The sequence below is a fragment of the Malurus melanocephalus genome, unplaced genomic scaffold, assembly GCF_030028575.1.
Source record: "Malurus melanocephalus ecotype Western Australia unplaced genomic scaffold, MMel_1.1 scaffold_75, whole genome shotgun sequence".
NCBI classification, from domain to species: Eukaryota; Metazoa; Chordata; class Aves; order Passeriformes; family Maluridae; genus Malurus; species Malurus melanocephalus.
Genome location: NW_026623307.1, coordinates 1,980,904 through 2,004,257, shown reverse-complemented (window position 1 = coordinate 2,004,257; position 23,354 = coordinate 1,980,904). Strand labels below are relative to the sequence as shown.

At 42.4% G+C, this 23,354-nt stretch overlaps 1 protein-coding gene across 1 annotated transcript in view; it reads left to right on the top strand.

Annotated features, from left to right (window-relative positions):
* The window catches only part of DIS3L2 (DIS3 like 3'-5' exoribonuclease 2), a 176,276-nt gene that overhangs the window by 50,669 nt on the left and 102,253 nt on the right, over window positions 1-23,354 (top strand). Inside the window, exons 7-9 of the mRNA XM_057367230.1 lie at window positions 7,349-7,583; window positions 19,803-19,909; window positions 21,106-21,353. Of these exons, the coding sequence (XP_057223213.1) occupies window positions 7,349-7,583; window positions 19,803-19,909; window positions 21,106-21,353 (590 nt within the window). The remainder of the gene's footprint in view (window positions 1-7,348; window positions 7,584-19,802; window positions 19,910-21,105; window positions 21,354-23,354) is intronic.

Below are 23,354 nucleotides of genomic sequence, written 5' to 3'. Positions count from 1 at the left end.
CAAAAAGAACAAAAACTGCAAGTGAGGGGCTTAAGGTATGAGCCCCAACATGTTAATTGATTTGTTTGTYTCCTGCCTTGATGAGTTTAAAGTGTTGATCACCAGTAAGAGATTTTTTTTTAGACACGTGGGAAGTAATTTTTATCCAGTTCTGAAGAAAACTTCAAACCCTTGGGAGGTATAGGTATGCAAATATCTTGGATAGCCCTTCCAGTACTTTTTGATTAGTTTGCATTGTCAGCCCACTTTCTTCTTACGGGCACGTGCGGGTACAGGCTTGTTTGGTTTGTGAAATGTTGAATAAATCTTCAAAGAGTATCATTGTTTCCAGGAAAGATGTTTTTCATACATGCTTGTATTGTTAAAAAAAAAAAAAAGACTGTAATGGATAATACTTTAGTTTGTGCAAGCCAACAGTGTGGATTTGCTTGGCATTGCARCTTTCAAATGATACACACTCAGCACAAGTAGATTCTTTTCAGATTACTTGCAAGCACTGTGTAATTATTACATGTTTTAAAATATGTATTGATTCATGGTATTGTCTTGAAGTTGCAAATGATCCAAAAGCCTGTCTGCTTCTTTATATCAGATGGAAACTGGGTATCTTTTTGCAGTAGTTTGCTGAAAATGMAGSGATTTCAGAGAATCATRCCTTTGAATATGTAACCTTATGTTRCTCTGCTCTTCTGATTTACCCCTCTTGWGTGATTTATTCTAGGGACTGTGCATCATAGGTTTTGTCCTGGCACCCATTCCTGTAGTGTTGCAGTGCCTGTGCACATTACCAGAAAAAGATGGCTGGGAGAMAATTAAAAAAAAAAAAAAGTTAAACCAAAAAGAAAAGAGCACACACACAAGAAAAGAAAACCAGTTCCAGTTAGTAGAGAGGGTTTTGCTGCTGGTGTGGATGGGGCATAATTTGATTTAAATGACTTTTGAAAAACAGTTCTCAAAATTGTTCCATGCATTTTCTTCCTGGCTACTGTTGAAAATATGGAGCCGAATATTTTCTGTGATGTTTCAAACCAATATGTTCTGGCAACCTCAGAGCTGGGCCCTGTGCATTACACTCTTGTTTCCAGTTCGCTGTGGCCTGGAGTGCAACACACAGCTCATGAGATGCACCAAAGTGGGAGGTCTTGCAAGGAGCAGGCATTACAAAGACCCAAGGTACAAGGAAYATTTTGCTGGGGTCCAGCAGGGAGGCTGCCAGTTTTAAAGGCCTCTTTTATGAAAAGAATTTGCTGGTAGGAGATGGAGAACCAGTGTGTGCCTCTTCGAATTTTGTGAATGTGCAGGGGAAGGTTGATTTCTGGGTGTTGTTAAAGGCTGGGTGCTGAACTGAATCTTTAGCATTTCCCTGGGATCAGACTTTTCTCACTGATTTGCTGTAGAGATGATGGGCTATGGCTGAGGATTCATCAGTGCTTTAAGACCGACAACATCTAGCTCTGTAGAACAGCATGTGGGCTGGGAAGTTGGGAGATGAGGTGTTTGCTGTATCACTTCTGCTCCAGGGACTTTTGTGCCTTGGGGAATGTGTGTGGGAAGGTCAGTGCAGTAACAGTAAGTATTCTGAAAATAGAGGCTGTTTTTTTAGCACCAAATCAAATCCCGGGGGTGGCAGCAGGAGGTGGAAAGTGTGGAACAAGTTTGTTGATCTGCCTCTGGTAATAGACAGCTCTTTGGTAGGGACTCCCAACAGCACTCTGGGGTGGCTTGCTTACAGAGGAGATGGTACAGTGTTCCCTGCAAGGGGATCAAGGATGCTGTCCTTCCCTGCATCTCCAAAACCCTTACCCTCTGCAGTGGTCCACGACACATGGGGAACCTGTGCTGAGCAGGGACAGCTGCTTCTGACAACTTTTTCCTGCTTCTCAGCAGTTGTTAGAGAGTGCAAAAGGCAGGAGAGTACAGATGGAGCTGTTTATCCTATTGGAAGAACCAGATGAAATGGACCTGAGGAAACATGGTCCTGATCCTGGGACAGCAGCGTATCCTACAGTGCAAGAGCCAGGCTTGGGAGAGATGGGTCCAGGGAGACCRCAGAGAAATGGCAGGAAGGGGTTGAAGTAGACTTGAGGAGAGACAGGGGCAGAGGCAACTGTCTCCTGGTCAGCAATAATGAGGTGTAGATAAACATGTTTGGAAACAGACTGTAGGTGTGGGATGAGGGCCAGGGCAACGGGAATGGGGAGCTTTCAGAGGCAAATGACAGGTCAGAAACCAGATAGGGAGTGGAAATATGTGGTGAGGAGACCATTCTTGTTTTGGCTTTAGGWTTCAGAAAGGTCAGTCTTGAGAATTTTCCCTGTTGATGCTTTTCCACTTGTTTTGCTGGTTATTTGTGCAAGATAGTAGGAGAAGARCTTCAGATGGACTTGGAGGGAGCACACTGTAACCTGGATTGCTCAGGTACAGCCTGAAGCACAGGGGGATGAGTGAACAGCTCAGGAATGAAGTTTATTGGTAGAAGCAAAATTAAATAGTGAGTTGAGCTTGCTGTTTGGAAATAAGTTTTGTTTTTGCTTTTTTTTTTTTTTTTTTTTTTTTTTTTTCTGCAGTTAGTTCTGTTTTTTTGTGCAGCTGCTTGACAAGCCTGGATGTAGGGCTGTCTGCTCCGGCTGGACTTAATGTGGATGCTCAATCTGATTATTTGAATTAACTCTGCAGTAAAAAGTCATTTGGCAGGTTAGTCTGAGGAGTTGCAGAATTCCAGGGAGGGCAGGCAGGATGGCTTTGGAGATTGGACAAGTTTGATGGCCATACTGCAGATCTGTCTCTAGATTTTATTTTCAAAACACAGGCCTTAGATTTAATTTGTTTCTCTCCCATTTCTCACCTACTGCAGTGGGTGCAAGTCAGAGCAGACGCTGAACAGTCACTGTTTCCAAGAAGCCTTTGTGTACTCAGAGCATTTACCCTTTGAATCCTCAAGCATGATGGTATTGTAGTGAGTGCTGCAACAAAACTCTGTGTGACATCTGGGAACAACAGAGTCCATTGGGAAGGAGMAAGTAGTCTTTTCCTAATCAAGAGAGAGAGGTTTTAATATGGATGTTGGTATGATTATTGCATTCAGTATGATGTCTGAAATGTGAACTATAATGTGCTGTTAATATAAGAGCTATCCTGGGGGCTGTTAGCAAGTGTTTCCAGTGATTTAGAATTAAAAGATTGTAAAAGAAAAAAAATCCAACCACAAACCACAACAAAACCCCTCTAACATTATGGTTATTTTTAAAGTACTGCTATAACTGTTCCTACTGAGACGAGTCACCTTTACTGAGTTGTTGTCTTTTCAGAGCTGTTTGGTGTGTGTGGGATTATGAAAAAAAAAGAAGGGTGCTTGGGACAGGTGTTTCTTTTCTTGTAAGTGCCATCCTTTCTTCATCCAAGAAGCAGCTAGAGCGACCCAGCCTTTGTTTGGTTACTCTTTTCAGAAAAGCAAAGCTSTTCCTCACAATATTTTTGGTAGCTTGGCTCTAGTGTGTCTGTATGAGCTGAGACAGCATCCTCTGTTAGCCAGGCTCTGTTCCTACTCCCTCGGGAGGGAGCATTAGGGAGCCAGCCTTAAAGTGCTTAATATGGCAAAAGCTGGGGGGCGAATAGATGCAGGTGTTCACAGCACTGGTATGAAATGAGGTGTTTGTATCAGTGTTGTGGTAGCAACGCTCCTTTTAACGAGGGGGTGGTAATTTGGTCCAAAGCCCCTGTTTTCAGCTGTCCTCCTTTTGAAATAACCGCTTTCAAAGTGTTTCTGTGACTTGTTGCTTAACTAAGGCTCAGCTGCAGAGAGGACCAACAGCTCTGATCTAAACTTCGTGTTCCTACCCAGTATTGAGCATAATGACTTGTGTTTGGCTAAAGCAGAACCTGTGTTTGATCAAATTATTTTTCAGAAGAAAGGCACCCTACCTTGGTTTGCAAATCTCAGAAGGCAGGCTTGAGCTAACACCTTGTTTCCCTTCTAGCTGTTCCCATATTCAGTCTTCCCTGTTCAATGTGGGTTCTTTGTGTGCTGTGAACCTTCAGCTCCCACTCGCTGGGAAACAACTGCACCTTTCTGGACAAGCACGAGGAGCCTCTTTGTGCATCATCTGTCTGCCCCAGTGAAGAGTTACCATTAATGGCTTTTCACTTCTAAAAACCTTTTGGGCAGGATATGCGTTCATTAGGACATTTACTGGGTTGTGACTCACTTATGTAGAAAAGATGTTGACCTTATAATTTTCATTCTTCCTCAGTATCCTTACAGAAATACTCTTTTTATTACCAGCATTTTGAGTGAGATGAAGAATTTAATTTTTATTGAATCTGTCTCCAAAACARCTGTAGTGAAAATGATTCTGCCTTCTTATCTGCCAGATGCTTTCAGTGAGGGAGATCTTTTGCACAGGGTTTCATTGAATGCAGTTGACCCTATGTGGAAGTTTTTAGCAGTTTTTARCCATGCAAGGTGCATTCATCCAGCTGTGTCTAGTCCAGCAGTTATTCATATTTATTCTYTGGATCTATGAGGATTCATGGATTGCTTGTAAGGATCAGACACGAGTAAGACTGAGCRAATTGTGTGTTTGCTTTGCTCTGTGTCTGTGATCAGAACTGACCCGTTCTAGCTGTGTGCATTATGCCATGGAGAAGCTGCAATAATATAAGAAGAAACAGGAGAGTGCAATATCATCAGATTCTTGAGTCTGAGATAGCCGAGTTTAGATGTAAGAAATGCTTAATATGTCATGGTTGGATTTTCTGCTGCTCACAGACAGAAGGATCCTGCTCTTTGGAATCTGTGTGATGAGCTCATGTTGGCCMGCACCTCTGATCATCTTAAATGGAGTAATTGTATCCACTGAGCTCCTGATTTTGTAAAGTCTTATGCAGCTTTCTAGTCTTGTGATGTACAGCTTCCCTAAATTTTTGGTGTGTTATGAGAAATTTTGGGTGAAATTCCCTTCTCTGTTATGTATGAGATCAGCCTAAATGATCTGTCTTGGCCTTAGAAAGAGAACAAATCCTATCACTCAGGCTTGCCAGTGTCTGGACATTTTGCTGATCTACTCTGTGTGGAGGCCACGATTTTGTGGACTCTGGAAAACTTAAAAATCCTTTTGCAAATCCATAAGGAAATGTGTGACTGGGGATTTGGGTAGTCATAGCTGGAATATTGTGCTGCTGGTGGCAGCAGCGTGTGTCCTCTAGCTTGGGGGAAGCACAGCAATTTTAGCATAGAGCATTTAAAATGAAATCTGTATCTGCTGCCTTCTTTAATACCACATAAACTCTTCAAGCATAACCTTTCCACTGCTGCATCTTTAGAGAAGTGTTCTCTGTCATAAGATACATTTGATATTTGCTGCTTTAAACATAGGAAACATACTAATTTAGGACCTMAAATACATCTCACACTCTCCAAAGAATGACTGGGAGAGAAAAAAAATGCAGGCAAAACTTGAAGGGGTTGAAGAAAATGAACTCCTGCTGCAGTTGCACACTTTGCACGCATCTGGTGCAACTGAAATTTAAGAGCTGAGTACATCCACATCTGACCATGGTAGGGTCCAAACATTGTTGTTGACACTGGTTTTCTTTTTGGATAGGTACACTGGCARAGTCACTAGCGTGTGGAGCCTTGTCAGCTCTCTAATCTAATAGACTGTTCTTGCCCAGACTGTTGTGTGTCAGTATTTTATGTACCAAATGTAGCCAGGTTTAATAATCAGCCATTTTCCCACCTACTGCCAAACTTTTTCCCTTTTTTTGTCACAATTTAATGTTTGAGTCAAAATCTGCTATGGTAACAAGTTATATACGTGTTAAAAAATGAAAATAAAGATGGAAAGAAGAGTCACAAAAGGTAACAAGAGTTCAAAGCAATGTCATTTGAGTTTTTTATTTTTAAAGACTTGAATTTTAAAACTGATTTTATTTCTGTTATGTATTGTGAAAAGCTTACAGAGAAATGGGTACTGCTTGAAAGCATGACTGTAGCTCTGTGCATGTGAAGCTGTGAAAGTATTCTCTGTACAGGTCTGATTTGATCTATTTGCTTTTTAGTTACTAAAGAATAATTTGTGGAGCTTTTTTACTTACATTTTCTTACTTGAAACAGTTGCCTTCAGGTAGCACCTGTTGGRGTTATTTATGCTTATTTCTAGCAACTATATAGATCATATAAAGTATGTTACCAAAAGGTTGTTTTTCTTGTTTTATTTCATTTTTTAAAGGGCCCTTCAGTTGCTTTGCTGGTGGCATGAGTTGCTGCTGTCTTGTACTGGGTTATGATGCTGAGGACTGGGGACCTTGGAGGAGCATCTCTGGGGATTTACCTGCCTGGCAAACAACAGCACCAGCTAGAGRGGAGCTCAGTCACCAAGTGGGCATTAGGGTCACCCAGTATCTTTATGATTTTAATGTTTAGTAGGTTATTTCTTATTCTGTACTGATTTTCATCTCASTCTGAAGTACCACAGCTTGAGCGAAATGTTAACATTTTGGAAAAGTGGAAGCTGTACCTAGATTCTCCAGCTGTGTAGGTGTTTGCAGCTCACTATTGGTTGCTGGTAAAGGCTTGTGTGTCGAAGGTATCAACCACTTTGGTCATTATATCCTGAGCTGGAGCAGTTTCTGCCCCATCACATGCAGTGAGGAATGCCACCCAGGCCTGGTGTCTGCTTTGCTGGGACTTGGGCTCTTCTTCAGTAATTTAATTTTGGGGATTTGTGTAAGTAATGGCAATAATTGAGTGCCCTGAACAATAAAAACACGGCCTATAATAAATAAAAAGTAAAGCTTGGTCCCTTACGAAGCTGCCACAGTCCAGTTCTTCCACAGGTTACAGRGCATAATGTTCTCTAATCTGTGCTTTTTCAGTTTGTTCCTAATTGTGTGGAGGAGCTTTGACATGATCCCAGGATTCACTGGAACTGCTAAAGTTTTGGGACGTCCCACGATGATTAGTGTRTCTTGGTGAACAATGGTCTAAGCAACTCATTCAATTGTAGTGTATCCTCCTCCCTGCCTGTGTTTACTCCTAACTTCTGCAGAGCTGATTAGAGGCTTGGCAGGAACTGTATGGTTATGCTCTAGATACACTTTGGATACATTATTGTCACAGTTGAGGTATTGCAAAAGCGATGCCGTTCCAGTCTTTATCCTACTGAGGTACTTCTTTTGATTGTGCAATATCTGTGGCTAATTACATGGCAATTGCAGTGTGCCACCAGCCACCCACAATTCATTGTCAGCTCCTTGGGGATGCAAATGAAAAAGGAAAGATAATGTTTTCTTTCTTCAGTCCAGTGATTTAGCTTGCCTCTGTTTTTTTAATCCCCTGCTCTTTCAGGTAATAAAGCCAGATGGTAGTGACAAAGAAACAGAAGTCACACATGAATCAGATGTCCCTGAGGATATGTTGGGGACTTGCATTCCACAAGAGACAGCGAAAGGCGATGCTCARAGTCCGGATGTCATTATAGAAGCTCAATTTGATGATAATGATGCAGAGCATGGACAAGACCACTTGCAGGATACGTTGACTGATGACATTAAGAAACTTTCCCTGGATGCTGGCAAAAAGGGTGAGTAGATCGGATTGCTGATTTAGGCCTTTATTTGAGCAAACTATTCAAATGTTACTTGGTTGCCTCGCTTTGCTGCGAGATATAAAATACAGGCATAAAAGCTTAATGCTTTATCACTTCTATCCCTCTCTGCTAAACTGTCTTAATGGCTTTGAATGGATATTAATGGCTGGGGTTTATATAGTTYTGATTGGTGCAAAGTAAATCTGTGAAACAGAAGTCACACCTTTAGATTTGCAATTCTCGRGGCTGTCTGGGGACTGCTGGTTGCTGTTTAATTCAAGATGCTGCCATAGCGGTTTCCTTCCTTGCAGCTTGGCTGGCCAATCTATGCGTCTCAGTATGGGGATAAGAATATATTTCCTTGGGGGCAGTTAGGTTTGTGGCTGTTTTCAAACAGTTGAGTTATGAGCAACTTAAAGATTTGGTCCATTTAAAAAAGAAAATTCCACTAAAACCTAAAGCCAATTATGCGATCTGTTTTGAAGGCAAACCTATTTTATTCTGAGTCTGAATTCCATCCAAGCCATCAAGTGTTGCTTAGGGCAAAATAAAATAGGTTCCCCTGTCCCAAAACTAATGCTTATGCAGCTCTTTGCATGYCCTTTCTAGTACTAAATCCCTTCCTAAAGAACTGTGTGTTGAAAGGATTCTGACAAATGGCACATTTAACATGTGCCTTCAGCTGCTCATGAAAGGTTTGCCAGGATAGATATTCTGGTGTGTTCCTGTTGCTTGCCCCAGTTGTCCAGAAAAGATGCCAGTAACTCAGGACCTAAGTAGTTGTTGGACTCTTAAAAATCTTGGTGGTGGCTGTAAAGCTGTCCTATTAAACACCTCATGCTTTCCTGAGGTATTACTTTTGAAGATGCACAGACCCCTGCCTGTACTGTTRGTAAATTTCCATTTTTCACACCCATCTGTTAATAAAACAGGAAATTATATTAGAAGGGAAGCGTTGTAGTTTTTATGACAAAACATTGGTTTCTCCTCATGAATGGASCTGCCACCTTACCAGTTTGTGATGCCATTTCCTTCTGGGTATCTCCACTGWTAACTTCCTGCTAAGGCATGTGAACCAGCTCATATCTTGGTCCATTCCTTTCCAGGGTACAGTTTGATTTGAGAGTTACTCATCTTGTCTGTGGAGGTTTTACACAGGTGGTTTTTAACCCCAACTTCTTGCAGATGCGCACCGTTGGGTCACTTTGACTCAACAACTCCCCTGAGTCATGTGCTGTGTCTGTTGCATCTTTGTTGCTTCTGGTAGCAATGCCAAATTAARTGCTGGAGAAATGCATTCTAGCTTGATACCAGCATCTAAAATAAATACAGGCTTGAGCCAGTATTTTACTTTAGTTGTGTGACTGTGCTTTAGTTTAAAGAGTTGATGAGAGGTTTTTTCTTTTGGTGCATCATAGTTCCTCAAGATGCTCTGGAGTAACCTGTGTTGGAGGTTATCAAGTAATGTTTCAAAATCTGTGCCATTTGAGTGGGTTTTGCCATTTGATTCTGCCTTTGGAGAATATTTGTAGGACAAATGTGAGATCAGCTTATTGTCTGCACAGYTGAAATCCAGCTTTTCCACTGCAGCTGCCTAAGCCAACTGTTTTCTCTTGTTTTCAAGGCCTTTCCATGTTCATCCTTAACAAGCCTTGTGGCTGGTGTGGATGTGCCAGTTAGATTTCTGCTGAGTTTGTATTTTGCTATCACCTCTTTTAATACTTGCTTCAGCYTCTTTGGCCATATAACCCATATGGAGTTTCCCCTACTTTGTTCTTTCTCTGCTTTTYAATGCACTCCCTTTTTTATACATATAAAGTTTACAATGCTGCTTTTTCTGAAGGTGTTTTTGAGTAGTTGATGATTGCTTTGGCTTGTTTCCTGTCCTTCATACAATTTCTCATATCATCACTTATCCAGATTTTAAGTTTTGCCTGGAAAACTGCTACAGTTATTCTAACATCCCTGATAACTGTGATGAAAAAAAAGAAAAAATTCTGCCAATTTCAGCCTTTACAGGTGTGGCTCAGAATGCTTTTAAAAAAGCACCAAATATACACTTTTCCAAGGCAGAACTTAACCTTAGAGAACTTAACGTCTGGACTTCCTAAGGCCATCCACTGGAACGTGGTGTGGCATTGGAGGCAGAGAGCTTTGGAGGGTTGGTGAGTGGAGATGCCTTCCCTGGGTAACGTGGGCCCCTCCTGGGAGAGCTGCTTGGCTGGTGCTACCAGCTGAACTTTCTTATGAGCCTTTTCTTTTATGTCACATCCCTTCTGCTGGAAACAGCTACTGCAGCAAAACACAGAGGTGAATGGAAGCTGGGACTCACAGGGGGATTTCTTCCTGACCCACCAAACTTTGTGCTTTTCTTGCTTTCCCTGAGAGCATTGCTTTGCAGGTTTTGTCACACAGCCCCGCTGCATGGCCTTATGCATAGGAGRGAGCAGGAGAAATTTTCTGTGGCCTGCACAAATCTTAAATGAACACTTGTGATGGGCTTTCTTCCTTTTTGGAAGGCGTTTTTGAAGGTTTCAAGCTGGCCAAAGATGCTATCAATGATATTATAATGAAAAAAAAATCAAGAAACAGTCTATCACATTCCCCTGTGGACTTTACGTATGTATGTATTTGTGTACATACGTGTCTGTGTGTATTTATAAAAAGATCCATATTTATATAAGACCTACCCAAAAYTCAAACTAAACAAAAAACCCATGAGATTTCTGGAGATGATAAATACCCATAACTACTGCAACGGAATCAAAAGCAAATTTTCTTTATTCTGGGGAAAAAAAAAAGAGCCAGGTTGAGATGGTGTTCAAATCTTTGTGCACAAACACAAGCCCTGCAGTTTGCTGCTCTCAACTGCAAGATACCTTTTGTCCTTTCCAATGTAGTATTGTGCAATATCTCTGCTGGCTCATTTGTTCTGCTGCTGATGGTCAAAATGAACCATGAAGAATAAAAGTAGACTTGTCATTCAAATAAGAGCACTCTGGGAGTGCAGACTATTTTGATGTCTTTTCTACCTTGGCCTGTGTCCCATTCCTTCTCGTGGCTCTRTTCCTCTTCAGAGCACAGTTGCCCTCTCCATCTCCAGTTACATGCTGGGGCAGAGAATTTTGGGGTTGGCCCTTGTTGTCAGAAGCTCTGAAGCATGAAACATTGTGTATGCTGATCATGGCCCAGATTTGAGGGACTGAATTTCCCTGAAATCATTTTACATGGGATTTCCTGTGCCTCTGTGGGGCTTAGGGCAAACTGGTAGAAATTGTTACAATGCACGAGTCTGCAGCCTTAGACTCAGATGTTGGATCTGTCTTCACTAAGTCCTGCTGTTATGAGAGCTGTCCTTCCTGCCTTTCCCTTCCTGATTCCCCACAAGGGATGGKATAAGCAAGAGGGAAGTCCATGGAAGTAAAGAGATGATTGCATTCAGCCTATTCTCAGCCCATGTACTTTCTTGTGCTCATAAAATTGTGTCAGTCTTGCTTTGCTCAAGGATATTTAARTAGAAGTTCATAACTGGTGTCATTCTGCCTGAAGTTGTCCTGGTCAAACGAGTTTGCTCTGCTTTTCTGGACTCTTCTTGCARAGAAGTGGGGTTAAAGATTATCTTTGAAAAGTTTTCAGTTTAGGAAGTGGCAGCCATATTCCTCTACAGCACCTGGTTCTACACAAAGGGCAATATTGTCCTTTTCTGAAGTTAAATTGTTTGAATGTTAAGCTTTGGTAATTGGTCTTGCAAAGCTGAAAATATCTTTTCCTCTTGCATTTTCAGCTGTATTTCCAAAATAAATAGCTACATGCTGAACAGACTTTCTGTTTTTTTTTTTTCCTTAAAAAGACAGTAAAAATGAACACCCTAAAGAAAGTTTCTCAGCTCTCTTAGTGGTGTCCTTCAAACCCTCTCTGGGATTTCTGTGCCCTGTTGAAATGCAGGCAGAGAACAAGGCAATAGCATCCTGACAGTGGTCTGAACCACCAATGTGTACACAGAAAAAATTAATTCCCTGTAGTGCTTGGTACTGACATTCCAGTTCTCTGTGTTGTATCATGAGAYCTCAACTTACTCTGTGTCACTGCTGTCCACAGAACTCATTCACCAGTCAACATGACCTTTGCCAGGTCTGTAATTCTTTCCCTTAATCCTCATTCACATTGACTRCTGCAACAGAGGTCATGTAACTTTTATCTTATCACTTAGCAGTGACCTAGAATACATTATTTCTGTGACTTTTCACTGCAGTAGGAGGATTTTCTTTATACTCCATTTCGATTTGTAATAAAAAATGGAAACTCTCTGTATCTCTCAACCAGGGAAAAGTGCAAAATGTCCTGTACAGAATGGTTTATGATGCTGTATCCCTACACAGACTTTTGTGTCGCATCAGTCTCCTACAAATGTGAGCTGTCTCTTGTTAAATATTGGAATCAAATTACTCTGATAAAGAAACATCAGCAGTTGAACAGTAGCAGCCACTCGCACTCATGAGAATGGCAGCTGTTCTCATAAAAGTGCCTCAGCCCTTCTTAGCAAAATGATATTCAAATAAAAGTTTGTAAAAGTGTGTCACTATGCCAGAAGCTATCCTTGTCAAACTCGTTTGCTCGGCTCTTTTCAACTCTTCTCATGGGAGATGTTACTACACCAGATACACAGAATATCCTGCTTCCCACGGGAGTGGAAGTCATCAAGCTGGTGGACTGGCTGCCCTGGCAGCAATCAGTTGTGTTTGTTCAGATTTTCCATTTACACCTACACTGCTGCAAATCAGAGCTTGGATATGTGAATATCCAAAGCTTGCTCAGTGCCTTCATGTAATGAAGTTTGAACAGAAATAGCTCATTTTCAGGTAGAGTAGACTTGTGTGAACTGAGTAACCAATGGACAGTGGGTAGGGTCAGCAGATTTTGGAAGCTGCTGCAGAGCTTGCTCCTGTCTCCCTGTCTGTTCAGCATTCACCAGGTGGACAGTGGTCGATCTCTTTCAAGCCAAATGTGACTGTCAGTCTATAGAAGTCCTGATAAGGTCAGAAATGATAACCTAAAGTTGCTTGGTGTCCACATTGCTSCTGACTACAGGCTGTATTTTGAGTATTTCAGGATTGCTTGGCTTAACTGAAATGGTGGTGTTTGGTAAGTTCACTGTATGGTTGTRTAATAATGGCATCAAACCTTTCTTTTCTCAAGATGATGCTCTAGAGTCAGTGCTTAGAAGGGTTTTTGGATCTTTCTAGCAAAATAGAAAAGTGTATTTATAATGCAGTGTTTGGTCTGTGTTTTGCACTTCTGCACCTTCTCATGCCACTTCCATGCCCCTTCTTGTGCTTTTGTGTCCTCTCCTTTTAACCTGACTGGGTGCCTATTTGCCTTTTGTGCCTTCCTGGAGCAGCTGGGATCCTGCAGTTATCAGTGTCTTATACTGGCCCGGGTGGTGTTCAGAGAGTTCCTGCTATTCCTCTCCTTGGTCAGGTCTGGTAGGGAAGGGGTGATGGTGACAAAAATCTGGATTACATGCTGATCTTCTGCTGAGGCTCACCCTTCTTTCAGTTTAGCTGCCATAAAGTCTGGCAAACTTGGAGTCCACCAGCGTCACTGGCTGCTGGAAGGAACAAGTGTTCTTCTCCCTCCTCTTCAGAGACTCCCGTTCACTCTGAGTGCTTTCAAGGAGCTTCACTGTTCTTTCCTAGCCTGCAGCTTTCTGGAGATGGATYGTCTCCACTGCATAGCTCTTAGCATTTCTAGGCCACAGCAGAGCAAAAACTCACCAGGAAATCTTCTCAGTTACACGGCTTTTAATAGAAATCCTTGAGGTGGAACTGTCAAAAATCAGATCGGTTTCACTCTGCTGAAGCCTGGAAAGCCAGCAGAGAAGCTGGAGCTGTTTCAGCTGCTTGAGACAGCCCGGTATTAGTTTATCCGAAGTTCATGTTTGTGGGTCTCTAGATCTAGCTCTTCTGGTTGTTGCTATAACTTTTCTTAAATGAGAGCATACATTTCTAGCAGAATAAACAGTATAGCAACTGAAGAAAAGTGCTCTGCTGGTATTGAACAAATTGGGCTTTATGGTTCCATTGATTAAATGCTACAGGCTGAAAAAACTCCAGTTATTCTTTTGTTGCACAGCTGAAGCCTGCAATGGAAGTTAATGTTGGGAAAGTTCCTTACACTGTTCTTCCCTAGTAAGTTATCTTGACCCCCAAATGACTTCTTAAGTACTGGAAAAAAAAATTACTTAGGCAATTAGGTAACAGGAATTAGATTAAGTTCAGCATATTACCATATGTTCCTGAGTTCACCTGTGTTTCTTCTTTGAGTTACAAGTTTAGGTCAAGTAAATGAGAGGGCATGAGACTGAGAGTGAATGATGGGTGTGGAGATAAACAGAGTGTGTTCATTGTTAACAGCAAGATTTCCAGGATGAAGCAGATTAGGATTCTTCAACTAACATATTTTCCATGGAATGGTAGTACTGGACACACAGACTTTAGGAACAAATGTACATGCAGGAAGGAAGAACATTGAGTAAACAGGCAAAATACTCAATGGAATTGTTTTTGTAACATTTTAATTTTGCTTGCCATTAATTTAATAAAACTCTATTTCTGTAGACTGCTGCACTACCTGATGTTTTGCAGTTTTAATTCTGTTGCAATAAGGCTTCCAACTCCTCTGCTGACTGACAGCTTCTCAAGGACATGAGAGGGCCAGGAGGTCTGAGTAGCCATGCTATGGTTGTAGTAAWGTTATGTGGCTACAGAGACAGCTACGGTCTGATCTGTTGGGATAGATGGCAGCTTCCCAAAGCTATGTTGATTTTTGCTGTGGATCGGACTTGGAGGGTTTTAAGAAAAAGTGACACTCTTGTCTCATTCTGCCATCTCCTCCATCCCTCCTTGTGGAGGAGGCTAAATATAAGTAAATAATTACATGCTTGGCTGCCTTGCGTGTCTGAGGGAGCCAGCTGTACTCACCTCTTCACATTGCCTTTGCTACTGCAGATGCTTGGCTGTGCTCTACACATCTGTTATTAAGCCTTCCCTCTCCTCTCTGAGGGTCTCCTGCTGCCTGGGTGTCTTCAAAAATCTTGATGCTAATCATCTGAGTCTCCCAGTCCTCTCTTCAGCATACCCTTGGGCAGGCAGGTGTGTCTGCTCAGGTATTAAGACGTGAACAGCTGTGGCAGGGTGAATTTGTTTAAATGAGTATTCAAAAATAAACATCTCTAAGGAGGTTAGTCCTGTTCATTAGACACACAGCTCTGCAATGAGACAACTCAGGAGCGCTGCCTGCTTTGGAGCTGCTTTGTTTCTTACCTGCAGAGCCTCCCTCCAYTGCACACGGGAGCTGTTGGGCTCATTTTGGACTGGCTGCATGTGTTCAATTCCAAGGCTGTTGGCTTAACAGTCTCGTCACAGTGAAATATCTCTCTTTCCTCCATCAGAGGTGGAAGGCTCTGTGTGTGGAGATATAAACGCAAAGTATTGTTTTTTCCATGATATTCTCCTAGGCCACCCTACTTATATGCTGTCTAAAATAGATTTCAGTTTTGGAGAGTACCTGGTACTAAGGGAAACAGCACTTTCCTTCCTCCCTACCTTTGGGTAGATTTGTGTTCTGGAGAAGAAAAGTGTTCTGTGCCAAAAAACCATCAGTTGCAGAATATGAAGAGTCTTTGTACTTCCTTCTAAAYAGCAACATTTCCTTCTTGTTATCCCCAAAAATTAAGATTGTAACAGTATAGTGTAACCCAGAGCAAATCTGGGCATGCATGTATCACTTTTGGGTTGAAGGGAGTTTTCATTTCCTGATGTCTGTTGTATGCTGACACAGACAGAATTCCAAAGTCACCTCCTTTGTGAGTGTGACACATCCTGGATGTATTTATAATGGATCAGTCTGTTTTACACCACTTATGTATTTGGTACTAAAACATAATGTGCTGAAAACTGCTTCTTGAAGCAGACATCAGAGAACCTAAGTGGTGCTGTTTCATCAGCAAGTGCTTGGCTTTGCCACTGGAAGGTTTAAGTCTGTGCTGGTATCTGAACACTGAGCTGAAGAACAGTATTTTGTGATGGGATTCTTAAATACTCCTATGTAGAGTAACACAGTATGTTTTTTTCCTAGCTGAAGTAGCAAATATTGAACTATTTTCTAAAAAAAACTTGTCTTTTTCCATCCAGGGAGGGAGATTTTTTTTTTTATTTTCAGTAAGTTGTGTTTGMGATCTGAAACTGTGATATATTTTCATTTGCAAGTGGATATTGCATCTTTAATTGTATTCTTTTTGGACAGAATTGCAAATTTCCACGGTGACCAATGCAAACCTAGTGAAAATAATTTTGGATCTGTCATAAATAATCAGAATTCTAGTCTGATGATTTTTGGTCCACTTTGGCAACTTTTTAATGTGATGGTAATTGAATTGTAAAAGGAAATTTGGGGGGCTTAAAAAAAGGTAATGTTTGACCTAGGAATGCCTGTTAGGCAAATCTCTGTATTGGAGCTGCCTAAACTGGTCTAWTACTGAGGGAGGCAAATTCCAAGTGTCCTGGATCTACTTCATTGGTAATAACATAACTAATTTGAGTTGCTTTTTGTGTCTAGTGCCTAATTTTTTTTTAAAGTAAGACTATTACAGTTTTGGTTTGTCAGATAATCGCTGAAAGGAAAACACTGAGATTATAATGCAGTTTCACTGGATCCTGGTTGCTGAAGTGTGTTTTCACTGTAAGATAAGCTTATGAAGTACTGCCCAAGCTAACATAGTAAATCTTTCTCAGAAAACATGTCTTTGCCTAGGGTGGAAATATTGAATGGTCATTGGATAACCACTGCAGTAAAGGGGTCAGAATAATTCATTTTTAGTCTGGCAAATTGCAAGGAGTTTCTTCCCCCCTTCCCTGCACAAAATCCTGCTCTTCTCACAAATTAACTCTCCTTTAGGATTGCCTCCMTGCTCTGCCCTGTTGTGGGAGGTGTTTGTATCTCCCAGCTCAGATCTTCTAGACCAGCAGTCTCTAGTGGGGCCCTGTTACCTCTCCCCTCTGCTGAGCTTCACTGGAGGGGAGGAGGATGTGCAATGAAGGAGAGGAACTGTCAGAGATGTGTTCAGGGAACTCGGGTATCAGACCCTCRTGGCAGATTATTGCTGCTGTGACTGAGGTTTCTGTGCAGTAATTTGACAGCTGAACCAGGTGGACATTGGATCTGGGTAGTTGTGCCTTCTGAGCCAGAGATTTTGTCACAAAGATTCCTCATGGCTGGTGCTTTGCTGCTGTAGACCCCTGAGCATTAGATGTAGCCCTGGTACCAGCAGAATTGACTTCAAAAGGAGCAGCTACRGGCTACAGGGAAGTCCACATCACTTAGCTCCAGGAGTATAGAGGTCCTCATGTCTCCCTGGTCCTTTGTTTCGGGAGCATTCCCCCTTAGAAAATGTGTGTGGTGGCATTTAAGATACTGAAGTTGGTTAAAAAAGATGGGTAAGRAGTAGTAGATGGCTGGGATTAGCTTCCTTTTTTCTTTCTGTTGATGGAATAGTTGTAAATCCCAGATTCTGCCTGCTGGAGTCTCAGAATCCCAGGATTTTTTGGGAGGGGTGCTGCAATTGGAGAGACCACTGAAGAACATGTTCTCCAGCCAGCCACAGGCCCCCTTGGCTGTGAAAGAAAAGGCAAGTTCTACCATGTGCTACMGTGGGAATTTAGGTGCTTTCCAAAATCTATACAGGGTTCACATGGGGCTCACCTTCAGCAGGATGGGGGCAAACTAAACCCAGAAGGTCCTTCATCCCAAAAAAAAGGAAGGCCTGGCCACCCATTTGCTGTGCTTCCTGTGACAGCCACATCCCAGTATTCTGTGCTTTCGAATGTGTATATATCTGTTACTTCCCCAGAATGCCACTGCTGGCTTCTCTTTCACAGGGAAAACAGCTTCAGTAAAAATTTCCAAGTGACTTTCTGGAGCGATGGGARTTGGAAGGATAAGTGGAAAGAAGGCAGTGCTAACAAGGACATGTTCCTCACGTGACTCTGGGTGCTTTTTTCATTCTTGCCTCTGGACCTTGAGTCACTGCTGCTGTTCTGCTGCACTGGGAGAGCAGCAAATGCAGCGCTGGCTTTTCCCCAAACATGCTTAGATCTGGTTTCTCTTYCCACCAGCATGTGCTGTTCCTTGGGGAGAGTTCTCTCCACRCWCCACAAAGCCCTGGGCTTGTGGCAGGTGTGCCTGGAGGCAYGGCCTTTGGAAGGCTCCCAACTTYCCCTTGTCCTCTGCCCCATCCAGCRTTTCTTTGTTCCAGATCATCCTGTTCTTTGCCCAGGCTGTCTTTATGATTGACACACCATAAACTGTTAAGTGATCACTTGAAAATTTTAAAGAAAACAAAATGGCTCCTTGCTTTTATTCTTTGCTGAATGATTGCCTGGTATGACCTCTAGCTGGCAGAAACCTTAGAGGAGGTAAGCAAATGAGGAAACCTTGGTATCCCCACTTTTTAAAGTGCTTACAGTGATCCAAGCAACTTTTTTTCCCCAATTTGTTTGTCACCATGAAACTCTGTGTGGTTTTATCCTTTAATAATGCTGGTTTTGGCAAGTCTGAGTTCATTTCAGTAGAAGTAAATCAGAAATGGTTTTGCTGCTTCTATTACTGGTGCTTTTTTTAGGAAAATAGAATTTAATTTAAACCCCTGAATACCTGTTCATTCTCCTCTCAGCATTGATAGCAAATCAATGAAGATAAAATAAAAGCAAAATCACTTAGCAAAAGTTCTCTGGGGAGAGGAAGAGCGAATAAGAAGGCAGAGCTGAGGATAATTATCAGCATATGAGAACCAGAGTTTGTCATTAGAGCAAMGCCATCATTGTCAAGCTGCTGCTGGGGGTAGCATTGCCTGAAGGCAGTGCAGGCCCTCTGTGGGGGCACAGCCATCTGTGAACGTGTCCTGGTGATGGTGGGGCACAGCCAAASCCTCGGGGAAGCTGCTGCCCCACTGCCCCAGCAGCGTCCCGAGCGCCGGTCCTGACACCCGGCACTGCTCCCCTCCATCCATCATGTCACCATGGCTCTGTGGGACACAYGGGTGTCATCTGGGGGCCAGGGGCTGCGTGTCACCACACTGCTCCTGGAGGCTTTATCACGTGGGTGAACACTGTTGGCCTCCTGGAGCACAGAGCTCAGCAAAACRTTGCTTTATCTCGTGTCTTCTAAGGGAAACAGTGACAGCTGCATCCCTTGAAGCTTGCAGTCAGTGTCATGGTCTCTCCTTAGGAAAGCAGGATTTCTTTTGAACACTCTAGGCCTGATTTTAGCACGTGTTCTCGAGATGGATGTGATTGCCATATAAATGGAAAAAGTCAGCTGTCTCCCACGAGCCCTCCAGACAAGTGCACTTGGATGCTTCCACCCCAAAAATTCTGGCAGAGCAGTARCCACAGCCTCTCAGCAGGGATGCATCTCAAGAACAGCCCAGCCCCAGCCTTCTCCATGGCAAAGATCACTTTGGATGTTTGTAAACATTAAATGCCAGCCATCTGTAGCAGATACTCCCAAACTCACATACTTGAATATTTGAAAATTTCAAACTAGAAATTAGTTGACACTCAATATTACCAGTATCTGGTCCAGAGATCTCAAGGGAAGAGAGCCCTTGATCGTATGTGGTGATTACTTCTGTAAGACTTTTCATAAGCCTGATCCACAGCTGAAGAGGGTCAGCTTAGCAGATATGGTTCCAGTTTCAAAGCTAAACATACATTTTATAGCCCTGCATAATGTTTTTAAAGAAAATTAAATATTAAATGAATGTATGTACTTAAGGGACTGCTTATGTAATGTTAATGACTTCAGCTAAGAAATGCCATGAAATTCTTAACTCTTAGTATTTAATAAACAGAAGGTGTTTTCTACCACTTTGCCTATTATGGCTGGTGTAGTCCTGCTTACAAAGTTGGGACTTATTTTGATTTTTGTTGTTTTTCAGTACATCTGCATGGTARGTGAACATATATCTGCTGTCTGTTTTAGTCCAGAGAAATAATATTTACTTCATGCTTGGCRATTCTAACACCTGAGAGATCTTTCTCCTTTCCAATAAGTCTGCTATGTGCACATTGTATTGGACTTCAGAGCAAAGACCCCTGAGATGATGGATTTGTCATGGAAACGTGCTACAGTAACTGTCCTGTGTGTTTGATGCAGGGAAGGCTGCTGGGGTCACCAGTGTGCCCAGAACAAAGCAAGATGATGGACCCAAGGTCARTGATCCCAGACTCCTCCAGGATGAATTTCTTCAAAGGACAGCCAAGGTAACTCCATGAAGAGTGACAAGTGAGCACGTGTGTGYTCTCAAAGGCTGAAGGAGGCCGGCCCTGGCCTCCCTGTAGCCTCCATCTGTTGATCTTTGAGTCTCATTCTCCATTTCAAAGAGARTAATTGTCCGATCTGATAAAAATCAAGTGACTTGTTATTTTTACCAATTATCCTAGGTTAACTTCCCTTTGTTTGTCATGCAAAATTACTTAGCAAGATTCAGGAAAAAGATTGGATACTAATATGAGTGTCAGGATATCCAAAGTTGTCAGAATTAATTCTTACAGACTTTGGAAAGGCTGCTAGTACTGTTGATTCAAGATTTGAGACAACCTCTGCATGCTAAGGGAGCAGAAAAGGGCTGCTGGGTCAGACTGGGTCAAGTCTCTTCCACGTCTTGTGCTTTCCCTTGCAGYCTCTGGTTCTGGTCCCTGTTGTTGGCTGGGCTGCTCTGGTCTCATCCAATGTGGCAGCTCCAGCTCTCAGAATCGTGCAGAGGTGCAGCAGCTCCTGAAACCTTCTGGAAGGACTCTYCTGTATAAGCTTAGGAAATCAGCTATAATGTTTCTGCTATCCAGTGATTTATTATGGTCCACAAAAATATAGYCTGGATGAACACCTCTCTGGAACAATTATTTAGTGATATTGTAATTTATTATTCTTTTCAAAGCCATCTTGTACAAAGGTAAAATAACCCCTAACTTCAGAAAGCACAGAGGGAAGGAGAGAACTGCCAAATTCCCAACAGCACATCCTTTCCTGTGGTTAGGATTGGATCTGCCAGCGGCACCGTTTTTGGACTGGCCTATTCCGTGCTGACTGTTGAAATCACAGGCCGAGAATACAAATGAAAGATTTTACAGGAGTTGCTTGTATTTTGTGGCTAATTCCCTGCATTTGGAAGCATCTGCTTCTTGTCTGGTTTTGTTCTGTAATCAAGAAAATTGCTGTAGAGAGCTAGCACTTGGAAAGCACTTAGCTCTTCTATAGCCATGAGCAAGATGGCAAAGAAAATACATTGTAAGTAGGTACTCAGTTAAAAAATGCACACACACATATACACACASGGAAAACAAGACACAGACCTTGTGACTTTCCCAGATACTCTGCTAAGCCTTTGTGTATCCTTATTCTGCTAAAGACAGTAAGTTTCTCTGAAGGTATTAACTGTAGAAACTTTTGCCTCTCCCAGGTGGTCTATATTTTGGAAAAGAAGCATTCTCGGGCAGCTACAGGTTTCATCAAACTTCTGGCAGACAGGAACAGTGAACTCTTCAAGAGGTGTGCCATGTTCTCACCTATGGACCACAGAGTGCCCAGGGTCTATGTGCCCTTGGCTGATTGCCCTCCAGAYTTTGTGACCAAGCCTGAGACCTATTCACAGATGCTCTTCATCTGTCGCATCGTGGACTGGAAAGAAGACAGCAACTTTGCWTCAGGGTATGTGGCTGCCAGCGGAAGTAGAAATGCCTGAGATTTATTGCTAGAATTCTTGTTTTCACTTAATTTGTTACAAACAGTAGAGACAGAAGTCTGTTAACAGGCTGCTTGTCTCGTGTCCCTCTGGTGGATGAATTACWTTGAGGTGAAGGACAGCTCATTGGTAATTAATCTCATAAACATCAGTTTTCTCGAATGCTTGTTTCAGTGTGCTGGTGCATCTCAGCATTGATGAGTGCATGATCTGTGGGGAGCACACGTGCTCAGCCTGACCAGCACAAGCACCATGGGGTGCTGGCAGCCTTCCTGTCTTTTTCCCTGTGTGGAAGAATAGTACACAGTGTACAGACATTTCACTTCTTCCACCTCACATTGGTGGCTGTGAGGCTCATCTTTAGTTTTCACGCCTTTACTGGTAAGAAGTAGAAAGCAGACACAGATTGTTGTGGTTTTAAAGTTGCCTTGTTTCAAGGAAGGCTACTAGAAATCAAGATTCATTCCTTCCTGAAGCATGTGAGAAGGGTGTTGCACTCCGTGTGTTTCATCAGGCACTGTAAAGTCATCACTGTCCAGAGTTCAAATTGCTGGCACTGCTGTGAAGGAGATTTTAAGCCAGTGCTACACAAGTGGCCTGTTCTGGGCTGGATCCAGGTTGCAAGTTCATTTTGCCTCTGCGTGTGAAAGACAGCAGTTTTCAGCATTTTCACTCTTTTCTTTGGAACAGCTGCAGTGTGCCAAACTCCCACCTGGAGTGACCACACTGTTTCTATTGAATGGGTCTCAGTAAGAAATGGTGGACGTTGATAAATCTATTCAGTTGTCTTGGGAATACTTAGTAGTCCTGGCTTAGTCAGTAATCCAGAGAAGCTAACTCTGACCTGTGGCACTACTGTGGTCAGATTTTACAAGTGATGGGGATCTGGATCTAATCTGGAGCATGTGCAGTAGTGGGAGTTGTTCATAAAGCYCAGCTTTTCTCTTCCCCTTGCAAAGCATTCTGATGGGGTAGCACAGCTGATGTACACTATCAACACTGCAGGTTTGGGAGTCCTCAGATCAAACTCCTGGTAAAGCTTAAAACTTAGAGAAAACTTTTTTTAAGGGTGTATTGGCACAGATCTATCAACTCCAGAACTAAAAGTAAACTAAGCTGATGTCCCCATTTCACAGTTTTATCAGTTGTAGCTGATTTGTGTGCCCAGTAATAGCAAGTTTCATGTATATTCCTTGAGAGCCACGTGAGCTGTGAAGTCACTCAGTGCTTCCTAGATAAACTGCAGTGCATGAACTGCAGTGGCCTCCCTTTGAGCCCCACTTAACTAGGGTCTGGCTGTGCTGTGAACTTCACTGTGAATAAATTTCTTACTGGCAGAGATTTTCTTTGTCTTGTTTGACTCCAGCTGAGAAGAGACTGGAGGGTGATTGTACTGCTTGGCTTCTTGTCATGAACAACCCCCGTTTTCAGCAGAAATGGGAAATTAGGAGGATGGGCTAATATCTTTTTTATTGGCTAGTGTATGTTTTTAATTTGTACTTCTGACAATATTGGATATTCTCATCTGTCTGGTTTGATCGTTTCCAAATTGTAAAGGGTGTTGTCAGGAAAGAAAATGTCTATGATTGTCTTCATAGTCGTTTCCCCTGGGAGTTGGTTGCACTTCAGTAAGTGCCATGTGGAGATGGGAGCATAAAACCTTGGTGACCCCTTTTGTTTTTAGCCATAAACAATGCTTGTTTAAATATTGAAAGACAAGGAAACTTCTCGAAAGTCACAAAAATTTCTGCTTGCTTTTGGGCTCATTTATATTGTTTATTAGCCATGTTGCCTTTCTTGTAATGAGCTGTGTTGCTGGTCATGGCCCCCCTGAAGGAGAGRAGAGCAGCTGATCTGCAGCTCTTTACATGCTTGGTTTTCTGAACTTTTTTGTGCACCCCTTAGTTCTGTTCACAAAACTCCTGATACGCCTTTGGCAGCACCTCCATGGTTTTGAAGGTKTCTGG